The sequence below is a fragment of the Oncorhynchus nerka genome, linkage group LG12 (genome assembly GCF_034236695.1).
Source record: "Oncorhynchus nerka isolate Pitt River linkage group LG12, Oner_Uvic_2.0, whole genome shotgun sequence".
Lineage (NCBI taxonomy): Eukaryota > Metazoa > Chordata > Actinopteri > Salmoniformes > Salmonidae > Oncorhynchus > Oncorhynchus nerka.
The window spans coordinates 9,661,735-9,683,213 of NC_088407.1; the positions used below are offsets into that span (position 1 = coordinate 9,661,735).

Below are 21,479 nucleotides of genomic sequence, written 5' to 3' on the forward strand. Positions count from 1 at the left end.
AAATGTATATGTCCCAGTTATCTTAATTTTGTAAAACATATATGATTAAATATTAAACTATTTTTTGAAAACAAATCAATGTGATGTGTCTTCTAAATGAGATAATTGTCATATAAAGTTTTGCAGTCATTAACATTATGCCAACAGGATGGAACGCCCCTTTTTCCAGGGTGCAAAAAAATAACTGCTAACGAAATTGACATGAGATTGGGGATTTGAACTTGCAACCTTCCGGTTACTAGTCCAACGCTCTAACCACTAGGCTACCCTGCCATCACATTAAATGGTAGTCACGCCATAGCTGACACCCATATCTTTCTGCATGCACTTCTTTAAATCTTCATCCAGAGCAGATATTTAACAGTTTTCTTACATTTAATTTTCTTACATGTTTTTATGTGGACAAAAAAAAAAAAATCAAAACAGATGGAGAATAATAATAATATTATTATTATAATTAACACCATAATTCCACTCAATTCATTTTGTAAAATGTTCAGTGGAAATTGTTAAAAGTTGTGCATAGAGATATATGGTTTGTTATGCTTTGAATTTTTTTTGGGGGGGGGAGGTTTTGGCAAACATTTTAAAGTGAAAAAAAACTGAGTCGAAGCATAATTCTGTTACCATGGAAATGACCCGAACTGTAAATCGCTTTGTATAAGAGTCTGCTAAATGACTGAAATGTAAATGTAGGTAGATTGGGGTCAAGGGGTTAGGAGTCAAAGGTTATGTTAGCATTAGCCACCGTTATTGACCTCTCATTGGTTTTCATGACTGGAGAGCTTTGGGCTGATTAGCTGGGTAACCTGTATTATTGTGCCTAGCACGCACACACACGCACAGAGATACTTACTCAGTACTTCCAGTGGATGGCTGCAATCCATCTTATCAATACTACATTAACATTCTCCTGATACTGTCATCCCCCTACTCTCTCTCAGACCAGACAGACAGATTCTCTCTCATCCCCCTCTGGCTAACTGACTGTCTCTCACTCATCCCCCTCTGGCTAACTGACTGTCTCTGTCTCTCTCTCACTCATCCCCCTCTGGCTAACTGACTGTCTCCCTCTCTCTCATCCCCCTCTGGCTAACTGACTGTCTCTGTCTCTCTCTCTCATCCCCCTCTGGCTAACTGACTGTCTCTCTCTCTTATCCCCCTCTGGCTAACTGACTGTCTCTCTCTCGTCCCCCTCTGGCTAACTGACTGTCTCTCTCTCTCTCACTCGTCCCCCTCTGGCTAACTGACTGTCTCTCTCTCTCTCTCTCTCTCTCTCTCTCTCGTCCCCCTCTGGCTAACTGACTGTCTCTCTCGCTCTCTCTCGTCCCCCTCTGGCTAACTGACTGTCTCTCTCTCTCTCTCTCACTCATCCCCCTCTGGCTAACTGACTGTCTCTCTCTCTCTCGTCCCCTTCTGGCTAACTGACTGTCTCTCTCTCCCTCTCTCGTCCCCCTCTGGCTAACTGACTGTCTCTCTCTCTCTCGCTCTCGTCCCCCTCTGGCTAACTGACTGGCTCTCTCTCGTCCCCCTCTGGCTAACTGACTGTCTCTCACTCATCCCCCTCTGGCTAACTGACTGTCTCTCTCTCTCTCTCTCCCTCTCACTCATCCCCCTCTGGCTAACTGACTGTCTCTCACTCATCCCCCTCTGGCTAACTGACTGTCTCTCTCTCTCTCTCCCTCTCTCTCGTCCCCATGTGGCTAACTGACTCTCTCTCTCTCTCTCTCTCTCTCATCCCCCTCTGGCTAACTGACTGTCTCTCTCTCTCTCTTTCATCCCCCTCTGGCTAACTGACTGGCTCTCTCTCTCTCTCTCGTCCCCCTCTGGCTAACTGACTGGCTCTCTCTCTCTCTCATCCCCCTCTGGCTAACTGACTGTCTCTCTCTCTCGTCCCCCTCTGGCTAACTGACTGTCTCTCTCTCTCTCTCGTCCCCCTCTGGCTAACTGACTGTCTCTCTCTCTCTCTCTCGTCCCCCTCTGGCTAACTGACTGTCTCCCTCTCATCCCCCTCTGGCTAACTGACTGTCTCTGTCTCTCTCTCCCTCTCTCTCTCTCGTCCCCCTCTGGCTAACTGACTGTCTCTCTCTCTCATCCCCCTCTGGCTAACTGACTGTCTCTCGCTCTCTCTCACTCATCCCCCTCTGGCTAACTGACTGTCTCTGTCTCTCTCTCTCCCTCTCTCTCGTCCCCCTCTGGCTAACTGACTGTCTCTCTCACCCATCCCCCTCTGGCTAACTGACTGTCTCTCACTCATCCCCCTCTGGCTAACTGACTGTCTCTCTCTCTCTCTCCCTCTCACTCATCCCCCTCTGGCTAACTGACTGTCTCTCACTCATCCCCCTCTGGCTAACTGACTGTCTCTCTCTCTCTCTCTCGTCCCCCTCTGGCTAACTGACTGTCTCTCTCTCTCTCTCTCGTCCCCCTCTGGCTAACTGACTGTCTCTCTCTCTCTCACTCATCCCCCTCTGGCTAACTGACTGTCTCTCTCTCTCTCTCGTCCCCCTCTGGCTAACTGACTGTCTCTCTCTCTCGTCCTCCTCTGGCTAACTGACTGTCTCTAACTCTCTCGCTCTCGTCCCCCTCTGGCTAACTGACTGGCTCTCTCTCGTCCCCATCTGGCTAACTGACTGTCTCTCTCTCTCATCCCCCTCTGGCTAACTGACTGTCTCTCTCTCTCATCCCCCTCTGGCTAACTGACTGTCTCTCTCTCTCTCTCACTCATCCCCCTCTGGCTAACTGACTGTCTCTCTCTCGTCCCCTTCTGGCTAACTGACTGTCTCTCTCTCCCTCTCTCGTCCCCCTCTGGCTAACTGACTGTCTCTCTCTCTCGCTCTCGTCCCCCTCTGGCTAACTGACTGGCTCTCTCTCGTCCCCCTCTGGCTAACTGACTGTCTCTCACTCATCCCCCTCTGGCTAACTGACTGTCTCTCTCTCTCTCTCTCCCTCTCACTCATCCCCCTCTGGCTAACTGACTGTCTCTCACTCATCCCCCTCTGGCTAACTGACTGTCTCTCTCTCTCTCTCCCTCTCTCTCGTCCCCATGTGGCTAACTGACTCTCTCTCTCTCTCATCCCCCTCTGGCTAACTGACTGTCTCTCTCTCTCTCTTTCATCCCCCTCTGGCTAACTGACTGGCTCTCTCTCCCTCTCGTCCCCCTCTGGCTAACTGACTGGCTCTCTCTCTCATCCCCCTCTGGCTAACTGACTGTCTCTCTCTCTCGTCCCCCTCTGGCTAACTGACTGTCTCTCTCTCTCTCTCTCGTCCCCCTCTGGCTAACTGACTGTCTCCCTCTCTCTCATCCCCCTCTGGCTAACTGACTGTCTCTGTCTCTCTCTCCCTCTCTCTCGTCCCCCTCTGGCTAACTGACTGTCTCTCTCACTCATCCCCCTCTGGCTAACTGACTGTCTCTCACTCATCCCCCTCTGGCTAACTGACTGTCTCTCTCTCTCTCTCTCTCTCTCTCGTCCCCCTCTGGCTAACTGACTGTCTCTCTCTCTCTCTCTCTCTCTCGTCCCCCTCTGGCTAACTGACTGTCTCTCTCGTCCCCCTCTGGCTAACTGACTGTCTCTCTCTCTCTCTCTCTCTCTCGTCCCCCTCTGGCTAACTGACTGTCTCTCTCTCTCTCTCTCGTCCCCCTCTGGCTAACTGACTGTCTCTCTCTCTCTCTCTCATCCCCCTCTGGCTAACTGACTGTCTCTCTCTCTCTCTCTCTCCTCCCCCTCTGGCTAACTGACTGTCTCGCTCTCTCTCTCTCGTCCCCCTCTGGCTAACTGACTGTCTCTCTCTCTCTCTCGTCCCCCTCTGGCTAACTGACTGGCTCTGTCTCGTCCCCATCTGACTGACACGGACTCCGTCTGTCCCAGTATTTTCCCTCAGTTTCATAATTAAACTACCTGATGCCCCAAAGCCTCGTCGGTTCCTTATGTCTGTCACTCCAGCTGTTCTCTACCTCACACAGTCAGTCAGTCAGTCAATGGGTCAGCTCTGAGTCATTCTAACAGAGACAGGAAGTGTGTGTGAGTTCACTGATACATTCCTGGGTCAGTGGACATTGTGTGTGTGTGTAAACTGCTACACTGGTGTCTTTCATTCCTGAGGTATCACAGACCATCTTTGTTTTGGTTTCTCTCTCACACACACACACACACACACACACTTTCTGTGTGACATCATGAAGTCTGGAACAGAAGCTGACAGAAAAAAAAAGAGCAGACACTCCCAAGTGGCGCAGCGGTCTGAGGCACTGCATCTCAGTACAAGAGGTGTCACTACAGACCCTGGTTCGAATCCAGGCTGTATCACAGCGGTCTGAGGCACTGCATCTCAGTACGAGAGGTGTCACTACAGACCCTGGTTCGAATCCAGGCTGTATCACAGCGGTCTGAGGCACTGCATCTCAGTACAAGAGGTGTCACTACAGACCCTGGTTCGAATCCAGGCTGTATCACAGCGGTCTGAGGCACTGCATCTCAGTACAAGAGATGTCACTACAGACCCTGGTTCGAATCCAGGCTGTATCACAGCGGTCTGAGGCACTGCATCTCAGTACAAGCGGTGTCACTACAGTCCCTGGATCGAACCTAGGCTGTATCACAGCGGTCTGAGGCACTGCATCTCAGTACAAGAGGTGTCACTACAGACCATGGTTCGAATCCAGGCTGTATCACAACTGGCCGTGATTGGGAGTCCCATAGGGCGGCGCACAATTGGCCCAGCGTCGTCCGGGTTTGGCCTGGGGGGGTAGGACATCATTGTAAATGAGAATTTGTTCTTAACTGACTTGCCTAGTTAAATAAAAAGGTTAAATAAATGTTAAAAATCCATGACTAAACATTATGACCTGTAAAAAAATCACAGCTGTTCTCAACCCATTTCACACAACACAACACGCCTCATTGTCTCTAGACTTCTCTTTTACCAGTAAGCTTCCCCACATACCCAATGGGCCCTGACCAAAAGTAGTGGTAGTCCTATAGGGAATAAGGTGGCATTGGGACACACCTCCTAGTTTTCCATGACATCTCAGATAATTCTGCTTTCAATGTTCATTATTATAGTGCCCCATTCAGGCAATGGTTACTGATGATTAGGGCTGTCCCTCAAGTAGATAATGGAACCTGTTCAATTTGGTTTACATAATGCAAAAACACAGTGTTGGAGAAGAAAGTAAAAGTGCAATATGTGCTTTGTAAGAAAGCTAACGTTTCAGTTTTTTTTTTGTACCTTTATTTAACTAGTCAGGTCAGTTAAGAACAAATTCTTATTTTCAATGACGGCCTAGGAACAGTGGGTTAACTGCCTGTTCAGGGGCAGAACGACAGATTTGTACCTTGTCAGCTCGGGGGTTTGAACTTGTCCAACGCTCTAACCACTAGGCTACCCTGCCGCCCCAGTTCTTTGCTCAGAACATGAGAACATATGAAAGCTGGTGGTTCCTTTTAACATGAGTCTTCAATATTCCCAGGTAAGAAGTTTTAGGTTGAGGTTATTATAGGAATTATAGGACTATTTCCCTCTATACCATGTATTTCATTAACCTTTGACTATTGGATGTTCTGATAGGCACTTTAGTCTTGCCAGTGTAACAGTATAGCTTCCGTCCCTCTCCTCGCTCCTCCCTGGGTTCGAACCAGCAACACAACGACAACAGCCACCATCGAAGCAGCGTTACCCATGCAGAGCAAGGGAAACAACCACCCCAAGGCTCAGAGCGAGTGAAGTTTGAAACGCTATTAGCGCGCGCTAACTAGCCATCCATTTCACTTCGGTTACACCAGCCTCATCTCGGAAGTTGATAGGTTTGAAGTCATAAACAGCACAATGCTTGACGCACAACGAAGAGCTGCTGGCAAAACGCATGAAAGTGCTGTTTGAATGAATGTTTACGGGCGTGCTTCTGCCTACCAACGCTCAGTCAGATACTTGTATGCTCAGTCAGATTATATGCAATATGCAACACAGGACACGCTAGATAATATCTAGTAATATCATCAACCATGTGTAGTTCACTAGTGATTATGATTGATAGTTTTTTAGAAGATAAGTTTAATGCTAGCTAGCAACTTACCTTGGCTTACTGCATTTGCGTAACAGGCAGTCTCCTTGTGGAGTGCAACGAGAGAGAGGCAGGTCGTTATTGCGTTGGACTAGTTAACTGAAAGGTTGCAAGACTGAATCCCCCGAGCTGACAAGGTGAAAATCTGTCTTTCTGCCCCTGAACGAGGCAGTTAACCCACCGTTCCTAAATAAGAATGTGTTCTTAACTGACTTGCCTAGTTAAATAAAGATTTGTACAAAAATAATAATAAAATAAAATCGCCGCCCAAAAATACAGATTTCCGATTGTGGTCAACCTCTAGTTAAAACACTCAGAAATACTATCAGATCTCCAGATGGGAAAATGTAAAGGTCTACAATTGCACCCAGGCCAGGTAGCCTTGGTCTACTTCTACGTGTAATCGGGGCCAGGTAGCCTTGGTCTACTTCTATGTGTAATCAGGGCCAGGTAGCCTTGGCCTACTTCTATGTGTAATCAGGGCCAGGTAGCCTTGGCCTACTTCTATGTGTAATCAGGGCCAGGTAGCCTTGGCCTACTTCTATGTGTAATCAGGGCCAGGTAGCCTTGGCCTACTTCTATGTGTAATCAGGGCCAGGTAGCCTTGGTCTACTTCTATGTGTAATCAGGGCCAGGTAGCCTTGGCCTACTTCTATGTGTAATCAGGGCCAGGTAGCCTTGGCCTACTTCTATGTGTAATCAGGGCCAGGTAGCCTTGGCCTACTTCTATGTGTAATCAGGGCCAGGTAGCCTTGGTCTACTTCTATGTGTAATCAGGGCCAGGTAGCATTGGCCTACTTCTATGTGTAATCAGGGCCAGGTAGCTTTGGCCTACTTCTATGTGTAATCAGGGCCAGGTAGCCTTGGCCTACTTCTGTGTAATCAGGGCCAGGTAGCCTGGGCCTACTTCTATGTGTAATCAGGGCCAGGTAGCCTTGGTCTACTTCTATGTGTAATCAGGGCCAGGTAGCCTTGGCCTACTTCTATGTGTAATCAGGGCCAGGTAGCCTTGGCCTACTTCTATGTGTAATCAGGGCCAGGTAGCCTTGGCCTACTTCTATGTGTAATCAGGGCCAGGTAGCCTTGGTCTACTTCTATGTGTAATCAGGGCCAGGTAGCCTTGGCCTACTTCTATGTGTAATCAGGGCCAGGTAGCCTTGACCTACTTCTATGTGTAATCAGGGCCAGGTAGCCTTGGCCTACTTCTGTGTAATCAGGGCCAGGTAGCCTTGGCCTACTTCTGTGTAATCAGGGCCAGGTAGCCTTGACCTACTTCTATGTGTAATCAGGGCCAGGTAGCCTTGGCCTACTTTTGTGTAATCAGGGCCAGGTAGCCTTGGCCTACTTCTGTGTAATCAGGGCCAGGTAGCCTTGGCCTACTTCTATGTGTAATCAGGGCCAGGTAGCCTTGGCCTACTATGTGTAATCAGGGCCAGGTAGCCTTGGCCTACTTCTATGTGTAATCAGGGCCAGGTAGCCTTGGCCTACTATGTGTAATCAGGGCCAGGTAGCCTTGGTCTACTTCTATGTGTAATAACTCGTAAAGGGAATGAAATAAACCTAAAATAAAACAATGATATAACTTTTTCCTCACAAGTGTAAGGAAATAACGTGTCCACTCCTACAACGGTAAGACTGTAATAACAATAATATGCTGAATGCTATTATATGCTAAACCAACAAACATTGTCGATGATAATTGGAAATGAACGGTAATTGTACTACTGGTGATACTGGTGTACCATTCCTGAGACCTCAGTAACGGGACAGGGCATTCCCGAGGCCTCAGTAACTGGACAGGGCATTCCCGAGACCTCAGTAACGGGACAGGGCATTCCCGAGGCCTCAGTAACTGGACATGGCATTCCCGAGGCCTCAGTAACTGGACAGGGCATTCCCGAGGCCTCAGTAACTGGACAGGGCATTCCCGAGGCCTCAGTAACTGGACAGGGCATTCCCGAGGCCTCAGTAACTGGACAGGGCATTCCCGAGGCCTCAGTAACTGGACAGGGCATTCCCGAGGCCTCAGTAACTGGACAGGGCATTCCCGAGGCCTCAGTAACTGGACAGGACATTCCCGAGACCTCAGTAACGGGACAGGGCATTCCCGAGGCCTCAGTAACTGGACAGGGCATTCCCGAGGCCTCAGTAACTGGACAGGGCATTCCCGAGGCCTCAGTAACTGGACAGGGCATTCCCGAGGCCTCAGTAACTGGACAGGGCATTCCCGAGACCTCAGTAACGGGACAGGGCATTCCCGAGGCCTCAGTAACTGGACAGGGCATTCCAGAGGCCTCAGTAACTGGACAGGGCATTCCCGAGGCCTCAGTAACGGGACAGGGCATTCCCGAGGCCTCAGTAACTGGACAGGGCATTCCCGAGACCTCAGTAACTGGACAGGGCATTCCAGAGGCCTCAGTAACTGGACAGGGCATTCCAGAGGCCTCAGTAACTGGACAGGGCATTCCCGAGACCTCAGTAACTGGACAGAGCATTCCCGAGGCCTCAGTAACTGGACAGGGCATTCCTGAGACCTCAGTAACGGGACAGGGCATTCCCGAGGCCTCAGTAACTGGACAGGGCATTCCCGAGGCCTCAGTAACTGGACAGGGCATTCCTGAGACCTCAGTAACGGGACAGGGCATTCCCGAGGCCTCAGTAACTGGACAGGGCATTCCCGAGGCCTCAGTAACTGGACAGGGCTTTCCCGAGACCTCAGTAACGGGACAGGGCATTCCCGAGGCCTCAGTAACTGGACAGGGCATTCCAGAGGCCTCAGTAACTGGTGTGAATCAGACAGGCGTGAATCAGACAGGCGTGAATCAGACAGGCGTGAATCAGACAGGCGTCTCGTGTGCCACAACATTTGCCACTGCTCGACTAAAAACAAATCCAATGGACCAGTCGACTAAATAGAGTCAGCCCTAATCCGTTTGTTTAGCTAGTAGTAGGGTCTGGGATTATGGTTCATTATTTAACTAATAGTAGGGGTTGGGATTATGGTTCAGTATTTAACTAGTAGTAAGGGCTGGGATTATGGTTCATTATTTAACTAATAGTAGGGTCTGGGATTATGGTTCATTATTTAACTAGTAGTAGGGGTTGGGATTATGGTTCATTATTTAACTAGTAGTATGGGTTGGGATTAGGATTCATTATTTAACTAGTAGTAGGGTTGGGATTAGGTTTCATTATTTAACTAGTAGTAAGGGTTGGGATTAGGTTTCATTATTTAACTAGTAGTAAGGGTTGGGATTATGGTTCATTATTTAACTAGTAGTAGGGTCTGGGATTATGGTTCATTATTTAACCAGTAGTAGGGGTTGGGATTAGGATTCATTATTTAACTAGTAGTAAGGGTTTGGATTAGGTTTCATTATTTAACTAGTAGTAAGGGTTGGGATTAGGTTTCATTATTTAACTAGTAGTAAGGGTTGGGATTAGGTTTCATTATTTAACTAGTAGTAAGGGTTGGGATTAGGTTTCATTATTTAACTAGTAGTAAGGGTTGGGATTAGGTTTCATTATTTAACTAGTAGTAAGGGTTGGGATTAGGATTCATTATTTAACTAGAAGTAAGGGTTGGGATTAGGATTCATTATTTAACTAGTAGTAAGGGTTGGGATTAGGATTCATTATTTAACTAGTAGTAAGGGTTGGGATTATGGTTAACTATTTAACTAGTAGTAGGGGTTGGGATTAGGTTTCATTATTTAACTAGTAGTAAGGGTTGAGATTATGGTTAATTATTTAACTAGTAGTAAGGGTTGGGATTAGGTTTCATTATTTAACTAGTAGTAAGGGTTGGGATTAGGATTCATTATTTAACTAGAAGTAAGGGTTGGGATTAGGATTCATTATTTAACTAGTAGTAAGGGTTGGGATTAGGATTCATTATTTAACTAGTAGTAAGGGTTGGGATTATGGTTAACTATTTAACTAGTAGTAGGGGTTGGGATTAGGTTTCATTATTTAACTAGTAGTAAGGGTTGAGATTATGGTTAATTATTTAACTAGTAGTAAGGGTTGGGATTAGGTTTCATTATTTAACTAGTAGTAAGGGTTGGGATTAGGTTTCATTATTTAACTAGTAGTAAGGGTTGGGATTAGGTTTCATTATTTAACTAGAAGTAAGGGTTGGGATTAGGATTCATTATTTAACTAGTAGTAAGGGTTGGGATTAGGTTTCATTATTTAACTAGTAGTAAGGGTTGGGATTAGGTTTCATTATTTAACTAGTAGTAAGGGTTGGGATTAGGTTTCATTATTTAACTAGTAGTAAGGGTTGGGATTAGGATTCATTATTTAACTAGAAGTAAGGGTTGGGATTAGGTTTCATTATTTAACTAGAAGTAAGGGTTGGGATTAGGTTTCATTATTTAACTAGTAGTAAGGGTTGGGATTATGGTTCGTTGGTTAGCTAGCTACATGTCTAAACAAAAGTCTCCACGTTGCCAGATGATGACCCATCAAGTTAGCCAGGTGTGTCTGGGGGTGATTACGACCTTCTATTGTATTTCATGAACATGAGTACATGTCTAGACAATCGTTACCCATCCATTTAGCTGGATGTGGCTGTTAGCATTTCCTTCACATGACACATCAATTTAGACAAGTCTGTCTGGGTAAACATCATCTAATAATTAAAAACTATTTATATCAGACACTTTCTGTTTGATGTTGATACGATACCAATACGCAGGTAACCATTTCCGTGTACCGTCCACACCTTACTGTGACTAAATACCTCTTGCCCCACTGTATACACACACATTGTATTCTAGTCAAGGCCATCCTATTTAACTATTACTGTATATATACACACACTATTCTATCCTACATACAGTGGGGCAAAAAAAAGTATTTAGTCAGCCACCAATTGTGCAAGTTCTCCCACTTAAAATTATGAGAGAGGCCTGTAATTTTCATCATAGGTGAAAATTACAGGCCTCATCTTTTTTAAGTGGGAGAACTTGCACAATTGGTGGCTGACTAAATACTTTTTTGCCCCACTGTATTCTACAGATATACTAAATATTATATCCACAGTGTCCATAACGTCTATACATCCAAACACACACATATACACATACACTACCGTTCAGAAGTTTGGGGTCACTTAGAAATGTCCTTGTTTTTTGAAAGAAAAGCACATTTTTTTGTCCATTAAAATAACATCAAATTGATCAGAGGTACAGTGTAGATATTGTTAATGTTATAAATGACTATTGTAGCTGGAAACAGGTGATTTTATAATGGAATATCTACATAGGCGTACAGAGGCCCATTATCAGCAACCATCACTCCTGTGTTCCAATGGCACGTTGTGTTAGCTAATCCAAGTTGATCAATTTAAAAGGCTAATTGATCATTAGAAAACCCTTTTGCAATTATGCTAGCACAGCTGAAAACTGTTGTCCTGATTAAAGAAGCAATTAAACTGGCCTTCTTTAGACTAGTTGAGTATCTGGAGGGTCAGCATTTGTGGGTTCGATTACAGGCTCAAAATGGCCAGAAACAAAGAACTTTCTTCTGAAACTTGTCAGTCTATTCTTGTTCTGGGAAATGATGGCTATTCCATGTGATAAATTGCCAAGAAACTGAAGATCTCGTACAACGCTGTGTACTACTCCCTTCACAGAACAGCACAAACTGGCTCTAACCAGATTGCTCGTTCTAATATTTTTACATTTCTTAATTCCATACTTTTAGATAACAATCTGTTAAATATGTGTACGCGACCAATACAATTGGATTTGATGTGACACTACCTTACTCGCTCTGTTTAGCACATGACCTCACATGCGAATCCTTAATGAGATGGGCGGGGCTAAAGCTTAAGAGGGTGTGAACGATGCCGAATAGGTGTAGACAGAAGAGCTCTCCAGTAGGTGTACCAAAACATTCAAAGACCATTATCTCAAAAGTGGGGTGACAAGTTTATCAACTTCCAAAGCAGAACTACTTTCCCATTGTTCCTCATCTGTAGTGTTTGATATATCATTTTATAGCTCTGAGTCTCTAACTTTTATTTCATGTAAAAAAAAAAAAACGAATAGCAACATTTGCTACATACGACCGAATTGAGGTGGTTGGTCTCTCTCTCTCACACACACACACACACACACACACACACACACACCATCTTGAGCAGCTGCTGCTGCTACTACTCGGTTCTTTGTTTTACTCATATTATTACTTTACCCTGCCTTCATGTACATATCTACCTCAAATACCTTATTATTATCTATCCTGATGCCTAGTCACTTTACCCTGCCTTCATGTACATACAGTGCCTTGCGAAAGTATTCGGCCCCCTTGAACTTTGCGACCTTTTGCCACATTTCAGGCTTCAAACATAAAGATATAAAACTGTATTTTTTTGTGAAGAATCAACAACAAGTGGGACACAATCATGAAGTGGAACGACATTTATTGGATATTTCAAACTTTTTTAACAAATCAAAAACTGAAAAATTGGGCGTGCAAAATTATTCAGCCCCTTTACTTTCAGTGCAGCAAACTCTCTCCAGAAGTTCAGTGAGGATCTCTGAATGATCCAATGTTGACCTAAATGACTAATGATGATAAATACAATCCACCTGTGTGTAATCAAGTCTCCGTATAAATGCACCTGCACTGTGATAGTCTCAGAGGTCCGTTAAAAGCGCAGAGAGCATCATGAAGAACAAGGAACACACCAGGCAGGTCCGAGATACTGTTGTGAAGAGGTTTAAAGCCGGATTTGGATACAAAAAGATTTCCCAAGCTTTAAACATCCCAAGGAGCACTGTGCAAGCGATAATATTGAAATGGAAGGAGTATCAGACCACTGCAAATCTACCAAGACCTGGCCGTCCCTCTAAACTTTCAGCTCATACAAGGAGAAGACTGATCAGAGATGCAGCCAAGAGGCCCATGATCACTCTGGATGAACTGCAGAGATCTACAGCTGAGGTGGGAGACTCTGTCCATAGGACAACAATCAGTCGTATATTGCACAAATCTGGCCTTTATGGAAGAGTGGCAAGAAGAAAGCCATTTCTTAAAGATATCCATAAAAGTGTCGTTTAAAGTTTGCCACAAGCCACCTGGGAGACACACCAAACATGTGGAAGAAGGTGCTCTGGTCAGATGAAACCAAAATGGAACTTTTTGGCAACAATGCAAAACGTTATGTTTGGCATAAAAGCAACACAGCTCATCACCCTGAACACACCATCCCCACTGTCAAACATGGTGGTGGCAGCATCATGGTTTGGGCCTGCTTTTCTTCAGCAGGGACAGGGAAGATGGTTCAAATTGATGGGAAGATGGATTGAGCCAAATACAGGACCATTCTGGAAGAAAACCTGATGGAGTCTGCAAAAGACCTGAGACTGGGACGGAGATTTGTCTTCCAACAAGACAATGATCCAAAACATAAAGCAAAATCTACAATGGAATGGTTCAAAAATAAACATATCCAGGTGTTAGAATGGCCAAGTCAAAGTCCAGACCTGAATCCAATCGAGAATCTGTGGAAAGAACTGAAAACTGCCGTTCACAAATGCTCTCCATCCAACCTCACTGAGCTCGAGCTGTTTTGCAAGGAGGAATGGGAAAAAATGTCAGTCTCTCGATGTGCAAAACTGATAGAGACATACCCCAAGCGACTTACAGCTGTAATCGCAGCAAAAGGTGGCGTGACAAAGTATTAACTTAAGGGGGCTGAATAATTTTGCACGCCCAATTTTTCAGTTTTTGATTTGTTAAAAAAGTTTGAAATATCCAATAAATGTCGTTCCACTTCATGATTGTGTCCCACTTGTTGTTGATTCTTCACAAAAAAATACAGTTTTATATCTTTATGTTTGAAGCCTGAAATGTGGCAAAAGGTCGCAAAGTTCAAGGGGGCCGAATACTTTCGCAAGGCACTGTATCTACCTCAAATACCTTATTAGTATCTATCCTGATGCCTAGTCACTTTACCCTGCCTTCATGTACATATCTACCTCAAATACCTTATTATTATCTATCCTGATGCATAGTCACTTTACCTTCATGTACATATCTACCTCAAATACCTTATTATTATCTATCCTGATGCCTAGTCACTTTACCTTCATGTACATATCTACCTCTAATACCTTATTATTATCTATCCTGATGCCTAGTCACTTTACCTTCATGTACATATCTACCTCTAATACCTTATTATTATCTATCCTGATGCCTAGTCACTTTACCTTCATGTACATATCTACCTCTAATACCTTATTATTATCTATCCTGATGCCTAGTCACTTTACCTTCATGTACATATCTACCTCTAATACCTTATTATTATCTATCCTGATGCCTAGTCACTTTACCTTCATGTACATATCTACCTCTAATACCTTATTATTATCTATCCTGATGCCTAGTCACTTTACCTTCATGTACATATCTACCTCTAATACCTTATTATTATCTATCCTGATGCCTAGTCACTTTACCTTCATGTACATATCTACCTCTAATACCTTATTATTATCTATCCTGATGCCTAGTCACTTTACCTTCATGTACATATCTACCTCTAATACCTTATTATTATCTATCCTGATGCCTAGTCACTTTACCTTCATGTACATATCTACCTCTAATACCTTATTATTATCTATCCTGATGCCTAGTCACTTTACCCTGCCTTCATGTACATATCTACCTCAAATACCTTATTATTATCTATCCTGATGTCTAGTCACTTTACCCTGCCTTCATGTACATATCTACCTCAAATACCTTATTATTATCTATCCTGATGCCTAGTCACTTTACCTTCATGTACATATCTACCTCTAATACCTTATTATTATCTATCCTGATGCCTAGTCACTTTACCTTCATGTACATATCTACCTCTAATACCTTATTATTATCTATCCTGATGCCTAGTCACTTTACCTTCATGTACATATCTACCTCAAATACCTTATTATTATCTATCCTGATGCCTAGTCATTTTACCCTGCCTTCATGTACATATCTACCTCTAATACCTTATTATTATCTATCCTGATGCCTAGTCACTTTACCCTGCCTTCATGTACATATCTACCTCAAATACCTTATTATTATCTATCCTGATGCCTAGTCACTTTACCTTCATGTACATATCTACCTCGAATACCTTATTATTCTCTATCCTGATGCCTAGTCACTTTACCTTCATGTACATATCTACCTCTAATACCTTAATATTATCTATCCTGATGCCTAGTCACTTTACCTTCATGTACATATCTACCTCTAATACCTTATTATTATCTATCCTGATGCCTAGTCACTTTACCCTGCCTTCATGTACATATCTACCTCTAATACCTTATTATTATCTATCCTGATGCCTAGTCATTTTACCTTCATGTACATATCTACCTCAAATACCTTATTATTATCTATCCTGATGCCTAGTCACTTTACCCTGCCTTCATGTACATATCTACCTCTAATACCTTATTATTATCTATCCTGATGCCTAGTCACTTTACCTTCATGTACATATCTACCTCAAATACCTTATTATTATCTATCCTGATGCCTAGTCACTTTATCCTGCCTTCATGTACATATCTACCTCAAATACCTTATTATTATCTATCCTGATGCCTAGTCACTTTACCCTGCCTTCATGTACATATCTACCTCTAATACCTTATTATTACAGTATCTATTATTTATCTAATTCAACTCTGCATCGTCAGGAAGGGCTTTTAAACAAGCATTTCACAGAGAAGTCTACACTTGTTGTTTTCGGTCCATCATCATGTGATAAATACATGTGTATTTGATACGCGCACTAAACATAAATATTGACCGCAACGGGGGAGGGGGGAGGGACATGGGTTTAGAAAAACAAACAATGGCCTCCCGGGTGGCGCAGTGTTTAAGGGCGCTGTACTGCACCGCCAGCTGTGCCATCAGAGACTCTGGGTTCGCGCCCAGGCTCTGTCGTAACCGGCCGCGACCGGGAGGTCCGTGGGGCGACGCAAAATTGGCGTCGTCCGGGTTAGGGAGGGTTTGGTCGTTAGGGGTGTTCTTGTCTCATCGCGCACCAGTGACTCCTGTGGCGGGCTGGGCGCAGTGCATGCTAACCAAGGTCGCCAGGTGCACGGTGTTTCCTCAGACACATTGGTGCGGCTGGCTTCCGGGTTGGATGCGCGCTGTGTTAAGAAGCAGTGAGGCTTGGTTGGGTTGTGTATCGGAGGACGCATGACTTTCAACCTTCGTCTCTCCCGAGCCCGTACGGGAGTTGTAGCGACGAGATAAGATAGTACTTACTAAAAACAATTGGATACCACGAAATTGGGGAGAAAAAGGGCTAAAAAAAGAAAAACAAACTATGTTTATTCCCCTGTGCCAACGTCACACACAGTGGAAATGTGAATGGTTTATTATGAGAGAAAATAAACTGCCTCAGCAAAAAGGTTCAATTCTATTACACAGCCAAACCCTTTAGTAGTTATTTATTTAGTATTAATTATTTTAGCACAGCTGAAAACTGTTGTCCTGATTAAAGAAGCAATACAACTGCCCTTCTTTACACTAGTTAGGTATATGGAGCATCACCATACTCAAAATGGCCAGAAACAAAGAACTTGCAAGCCAGCCAGCCTCTCTCCAACCAGTCTACGGTCTGTCTTTCTCTCTCCTTAGCCAGTCTTCTCTCTCTCCCTAGCCAGTCTTCTCTCTCTCTCTCTAGCCAGTCTTCCCTCTCTCTCTCTAGCCAGTCTTCTCTCTCTCTCTCTCTCTAGCCAGTCTTCTCTCTCTCTCTCTCTCTAGCCAGTCTTCTCTCTCTCTAGCCAGTCTTCTCTCTCTCTCTCTCTAGCCAGTCTTCTCTCTCTCTCTCTCTAGCCAGTCTTCTCTCTCTCTCTCTCTAGCCAGTCTTCTCTCTCTCTCTCTCTAGCCAGTCTTCTCTCTCTCTCTCTCTAGCCAGTCTTCTCTCTCTCTCTCTCTCTAGCCAGTCTTCTCTCTCTCTCTCTCTCTAGCCAGTCCTCTCTCTCTCTCTCTCTCTCTAGCCAGTCTTCTCTCTCTCTCTCTCTCTAGCCAGTCTTCTCTCTCTCTCTCTCTCTAGCCAGTCTTCTCTCTCTCTCTCTAGCCAGTCTTCTCTCTCTCTCTCTCTAGCCAGTCTTCTCTCTCTCTCTCTCTCTCTAGCCAGTCTTCTCTCTCTCTCTCTCTAGCCAGTCTTCTCTCTCTCTCTCTCTCTCTAGCCAGTCTTCTCTCTCTCTCTCTCTCTAGCCAGTCTTCTCTCTCTCTCTCTCTCTAGCCAGTCTCTCTCTCTCTCTCTATAGTATAGGCTGACTAGAGACTGGCTAGTATAGGCTGATATATGTTGTGATATAGTATGTTATTATAATGATACTTATGTTTAGTGAGCCTATTCCTGAGCACACCAATGTTGTTCTACTTTCAAATAAAATACCATCTTTCAGTTAACTCATTAGTGGACCTCAGGGGGCTCTTAACATTATCGATGTGATTAGATCCATACAGTTACTGTACCACCAACTGAATGTTGCTCTACCTGAGTCCCCACATGTGCATTTTACCAGTAGTCCTATGGTCTGATGTGTCTGTGGACAGGCAAAGTACCCTTGTTTGGGAAGCGCTGCCCTATTCCCTCGAGCACTACTTTTGACCGTAGCCCTCATAAGTATCAAGTCAAAAGTAGTGGACAACATGGTGCCATTTGCGATATCTAATATTTGTGTTATTTATTTTCGGCATCTCACCTCACAGTTGTAAAGAGCCGTTAGCTGGTCGATTATCCATTCTTCCAGGTTTAGTCTCTTTCTTAGTTCTTTCCGGTCATATTTGACGGTTACTCGCCCTTGCTTCCGAACAGGTATCTCCGGTTCTTCGGTTGAACCGGCGGCTACCGTCTGGAAATATACCCGGGGTTGAGGGCTCGTCTCTGGGCTGGTAACCGCAGCCATGGTCGGTCGGCTGAAGGAAATGCTGAAAGTTGTGGTGGTAGAGCGAGTTTCAGACGCGTTGTTTCGGGTATTGTTCGCGCTAAACAGCCGTGATTCTCATAAGAAGAAGCTATTCAATTCAAGTATATTACTGAGATTGTTCCTTTCTTGCAAAAAAAAAGAGCAAGGCATTAGGTTCACTTCGTGGTTTCCAAATCAAATTGACCTAAAAAAATATATATATTTTTTAAAGGCTATAATGAGTTATTTACGGTATTAGAATACAGCGTACAAAAGGTTTAGGACAAATCAGCAGTAGCATCTAACACTTATTGTAAATACAAAGACAAGCTCTTCGGTGCCGTCTCTCTCCTCTCTCTGTCCTCGTGTTGTTGCAACGTAAAAGCGGTTGACTTTTCCTTGATCTACGGAAAACCTAACGTCACGTAGACAAACAAAAAAAATGGTCTATTCCTGAATTCTTTACTATTCCCTCCTCTCTTCTGCCTTCCCGTCCTCCGTCTCTCTCTTTCTTCAGTGTCTTCTCTCTGAACGCAACGCCTCTTCTTTTTCTTTAACTTTTCTATGGCGAATCACAACCAACTGACAGGTGCACACACCGCCACCTACTGTACAGGAATGTGACGACGGTCACGACCTGCATACCACTATATTCTCTTAATGAACTAACCCTGAGTTTCTAATAAAATACAATATTTCCCTACAAACCTCAGTACTTCCACCCCCCAACTCAAAATACCACCCCGTTCCCATCTACCCTCTCTGACACTGTCAAACAACCTCTTCCTTTCTACAGCATACATTATTTTATTTTTTTACCTTTATTTTACTAGGCAAGTCAGTTAAGAACAAATTCTTATTTTCAAAGACGGCCTAGGAACAGTGGGTTAACTGCCTGTTCAAAGGGCAGAACGACAGATTCGTACCTTGTCAGCTCAGGGGTTTGACCTTGGAACCTTCCGGTTACTAGTCCAACGCTCTAACCACTAAGCTACCTTCCGGTTACTAGTCCAACGCTCTAACCATTAGGCTACCTTCCGGTTACTAGTCCAACGCTCTAACCATTAGGCTACCTTCCGGTTACTAGTCCAACGCTCTAACCATTAGGCTACCTTCCGGTTACTAGTCCAACGCTCTAACCACTAGGCTACCTTCCGGTTACTAGTCCAACGCTCTAACCATTAGGCTACCTTCCGGTTACTAGTCCAACGCTCTAACCACTAGGCTACCTTCCGGTTACTAGTCCAACGCTCTAACCACTAGGCTACCTTCCGGTTACTAGTCCAACGCTCTAACCACTAGGCTACCTTCCGGTTACTAGTCCAACGCTCTAACCATTAGGCTACCTTCCGGTTACTAGTCCAACGCTCTAACCATTAGGCTACTTTCCGGTTACTAGTCCAACGCTCTAACCATTAGGCTACCTTCCGGTTACTAGTCCAACGCTCTAACCACTAGGCTACCTTCCGGTTACTAGTCCAACGCTCTAACCATTAGGCTACCTTCAGGTTACTAGTCCAACGCTCTAACCATTAGGCTACCTTCCGGTTACTAGTCCAACGCTCTAACCATTAGGCTACCTTCCGGTTACTAGTCCAACGCTCTAACCATTAGGCTACCTTCCGGTTACTAGTCCAACGCTCTAACCACTAGGCTACCTTCCGGTTACTAGTCCAACGCTCTAACCATTAGGCTACCCTGCCTAGTGGTTACAGTCTACAAAATACACTGAACAATAATATAAAATGCAACATGTAAAGTGTTGGTCCCATGTTTCTTGATCTGAAATAAAAGATCCCAGAAATGTTCCAAATGCACAAAAAGTGTATTTCTTTACAACTTTTATTTGTGCATAAATGTGTTTATATCCCAGTTAGTGAGCATTTCTCCTTTGCCAAGATAATCCATCCACCTGACAGGTGTGGCATATCAAGAAGCTGATTAAAAGAGCATGATCAGTACACAGGTGCACCTTGTGCTGGGGACAATAAAAGGCCGCTCTAAAATGTGCCGTTTTGTCACACAACACAATGCCACAGATGTCTCAAGTTTAGAGGGAGCCATCAATTGGCATGCTGACTGCAGGAATGTCCAACAGAGCTGTTGCCAGAGAATGTAATGTTCATTTCTCTCCAACGTCATTTTAGAGAATTTGGCAGTACATCCAACTGGCTTCACAATCGCAAACCGCGTGTATGGTGACATCTGGGTGAGCGGTTTACTGATGTCAACGTTGTGAACAGAGAGCACCGTGATAGCTGTGGGGTTATGGTATGGTGCAGGCATTAGTTACGGACAATGAACACAATTGCATTTTATCGATGGCCATTTAAATGCACAAAAAAATATTGTGAAGTCCTTTCTTACTGACCAACAGATGCATATCTGTGTTACCAGTCATGTGAAATCCATAGATTATTTGAACTAAATATATTTATTTCAATTGACTGATTGTTCTCATCAACTCCTTGTTTATCTATCCGTTTTCAAAGATCAATTCAATCCCGAATCTCATCCTACACAACATAACCTCCTCCATTCTGTTCCCATTATATGACACTATCTCCCGTACAGATTTCCTGGCACTATAAAAATGTTTTTACCAGCAATCCAACAATTATCACAACCATTTCTGTTGAATATAAATCTAAATCATTTGTTAGTATCTCGCATAGATTAACATCGAACTCAGGAATAAATCACTCTCTCTCTCTGTCTCTCTGTGTCTCTCTCTCTGTCTCTCTGTGTCTCTCTCTCTGTCTCTCTGTGTCTCTCTCTCTGTCTCTCTGTGTCTCTCTCTCTGTCTCTCTGTGTCTCTCTCTCTGTGTCTCTCTCTCCTCTCTGTCTCTCTCTCTCTCTCTCTCTCTCTCCTCTCTCTGTGTCTCTCTCTCTCTCTCTCCTCTCTCTCTGTCTCTCTCTCTCTCTCTCTCTCTGTGTATTGCCACCACCTACTGGGTGAGGTAAAAACTGAGATACTTTAACAAAAAACATTTCTAAAATAAATAACACACTCATATTATTTAAATAAATCAATAAATAATCATAAAATGCAATGTACTCCTTCACTTAGTAAAATGTAGTCAGATCCCCACAGGCTCTGGGGCCTGAGAGCATCTTCAGACTGCAACATGAAATCCAGGAGATTCACAGTGATTTCCAGTTTACTAAAAATGTTTTGTTGTTGTTAGTTTGTCCTGTACAATGAATCACCTGCACAATAAACACACACACACACACACACACACACACACACAAAATTCTACCTTTTTCATGATTAGTGTTTTCAGGATTTCTCAACTGACTGACAGATTGTTGGACATCTTCTGCCATACTGTCACGCCCTGGCCTTAGTTATCTTTGTTTTCTTTATTATTTTGGTTAGGTCAGAGTGTGACATGGGGGATTTGTGTTTTTGCTGGTCTAGGGGTTTTGTATGTTTATGGGGTGTTACCTAGTCT

At 44.1% G+C, this 21,479-nt stretch overlaps 1 protein-coding gene across 1 annotated transcript in view; it reads right to left on the reverse strand.

The window, feature by feature from the left end:
• Window positions 1–18,561, reverse strand: part of LOC135574157 (protein phosphatase 1 regulatory subunit 14B-like) — a 45,131-nt gene extending 26,570 nt beyond the window's left edge. The window contains exon 1 of the mRNA XM_065025054.1: window positions 17,818–18,561. Within this exon, the coding sequence (XP_064881126.1) occupies window positions 17,818–18,021 (204 nt within the window). The 5' untranslated portion in view covers window positions 18,022–18,561. The remainder of the gene's footprint in view (window positions 1–17,817) is intronic.
• Window positions 18,562–21,479: the final 2,918 nt, after the last annotated feature.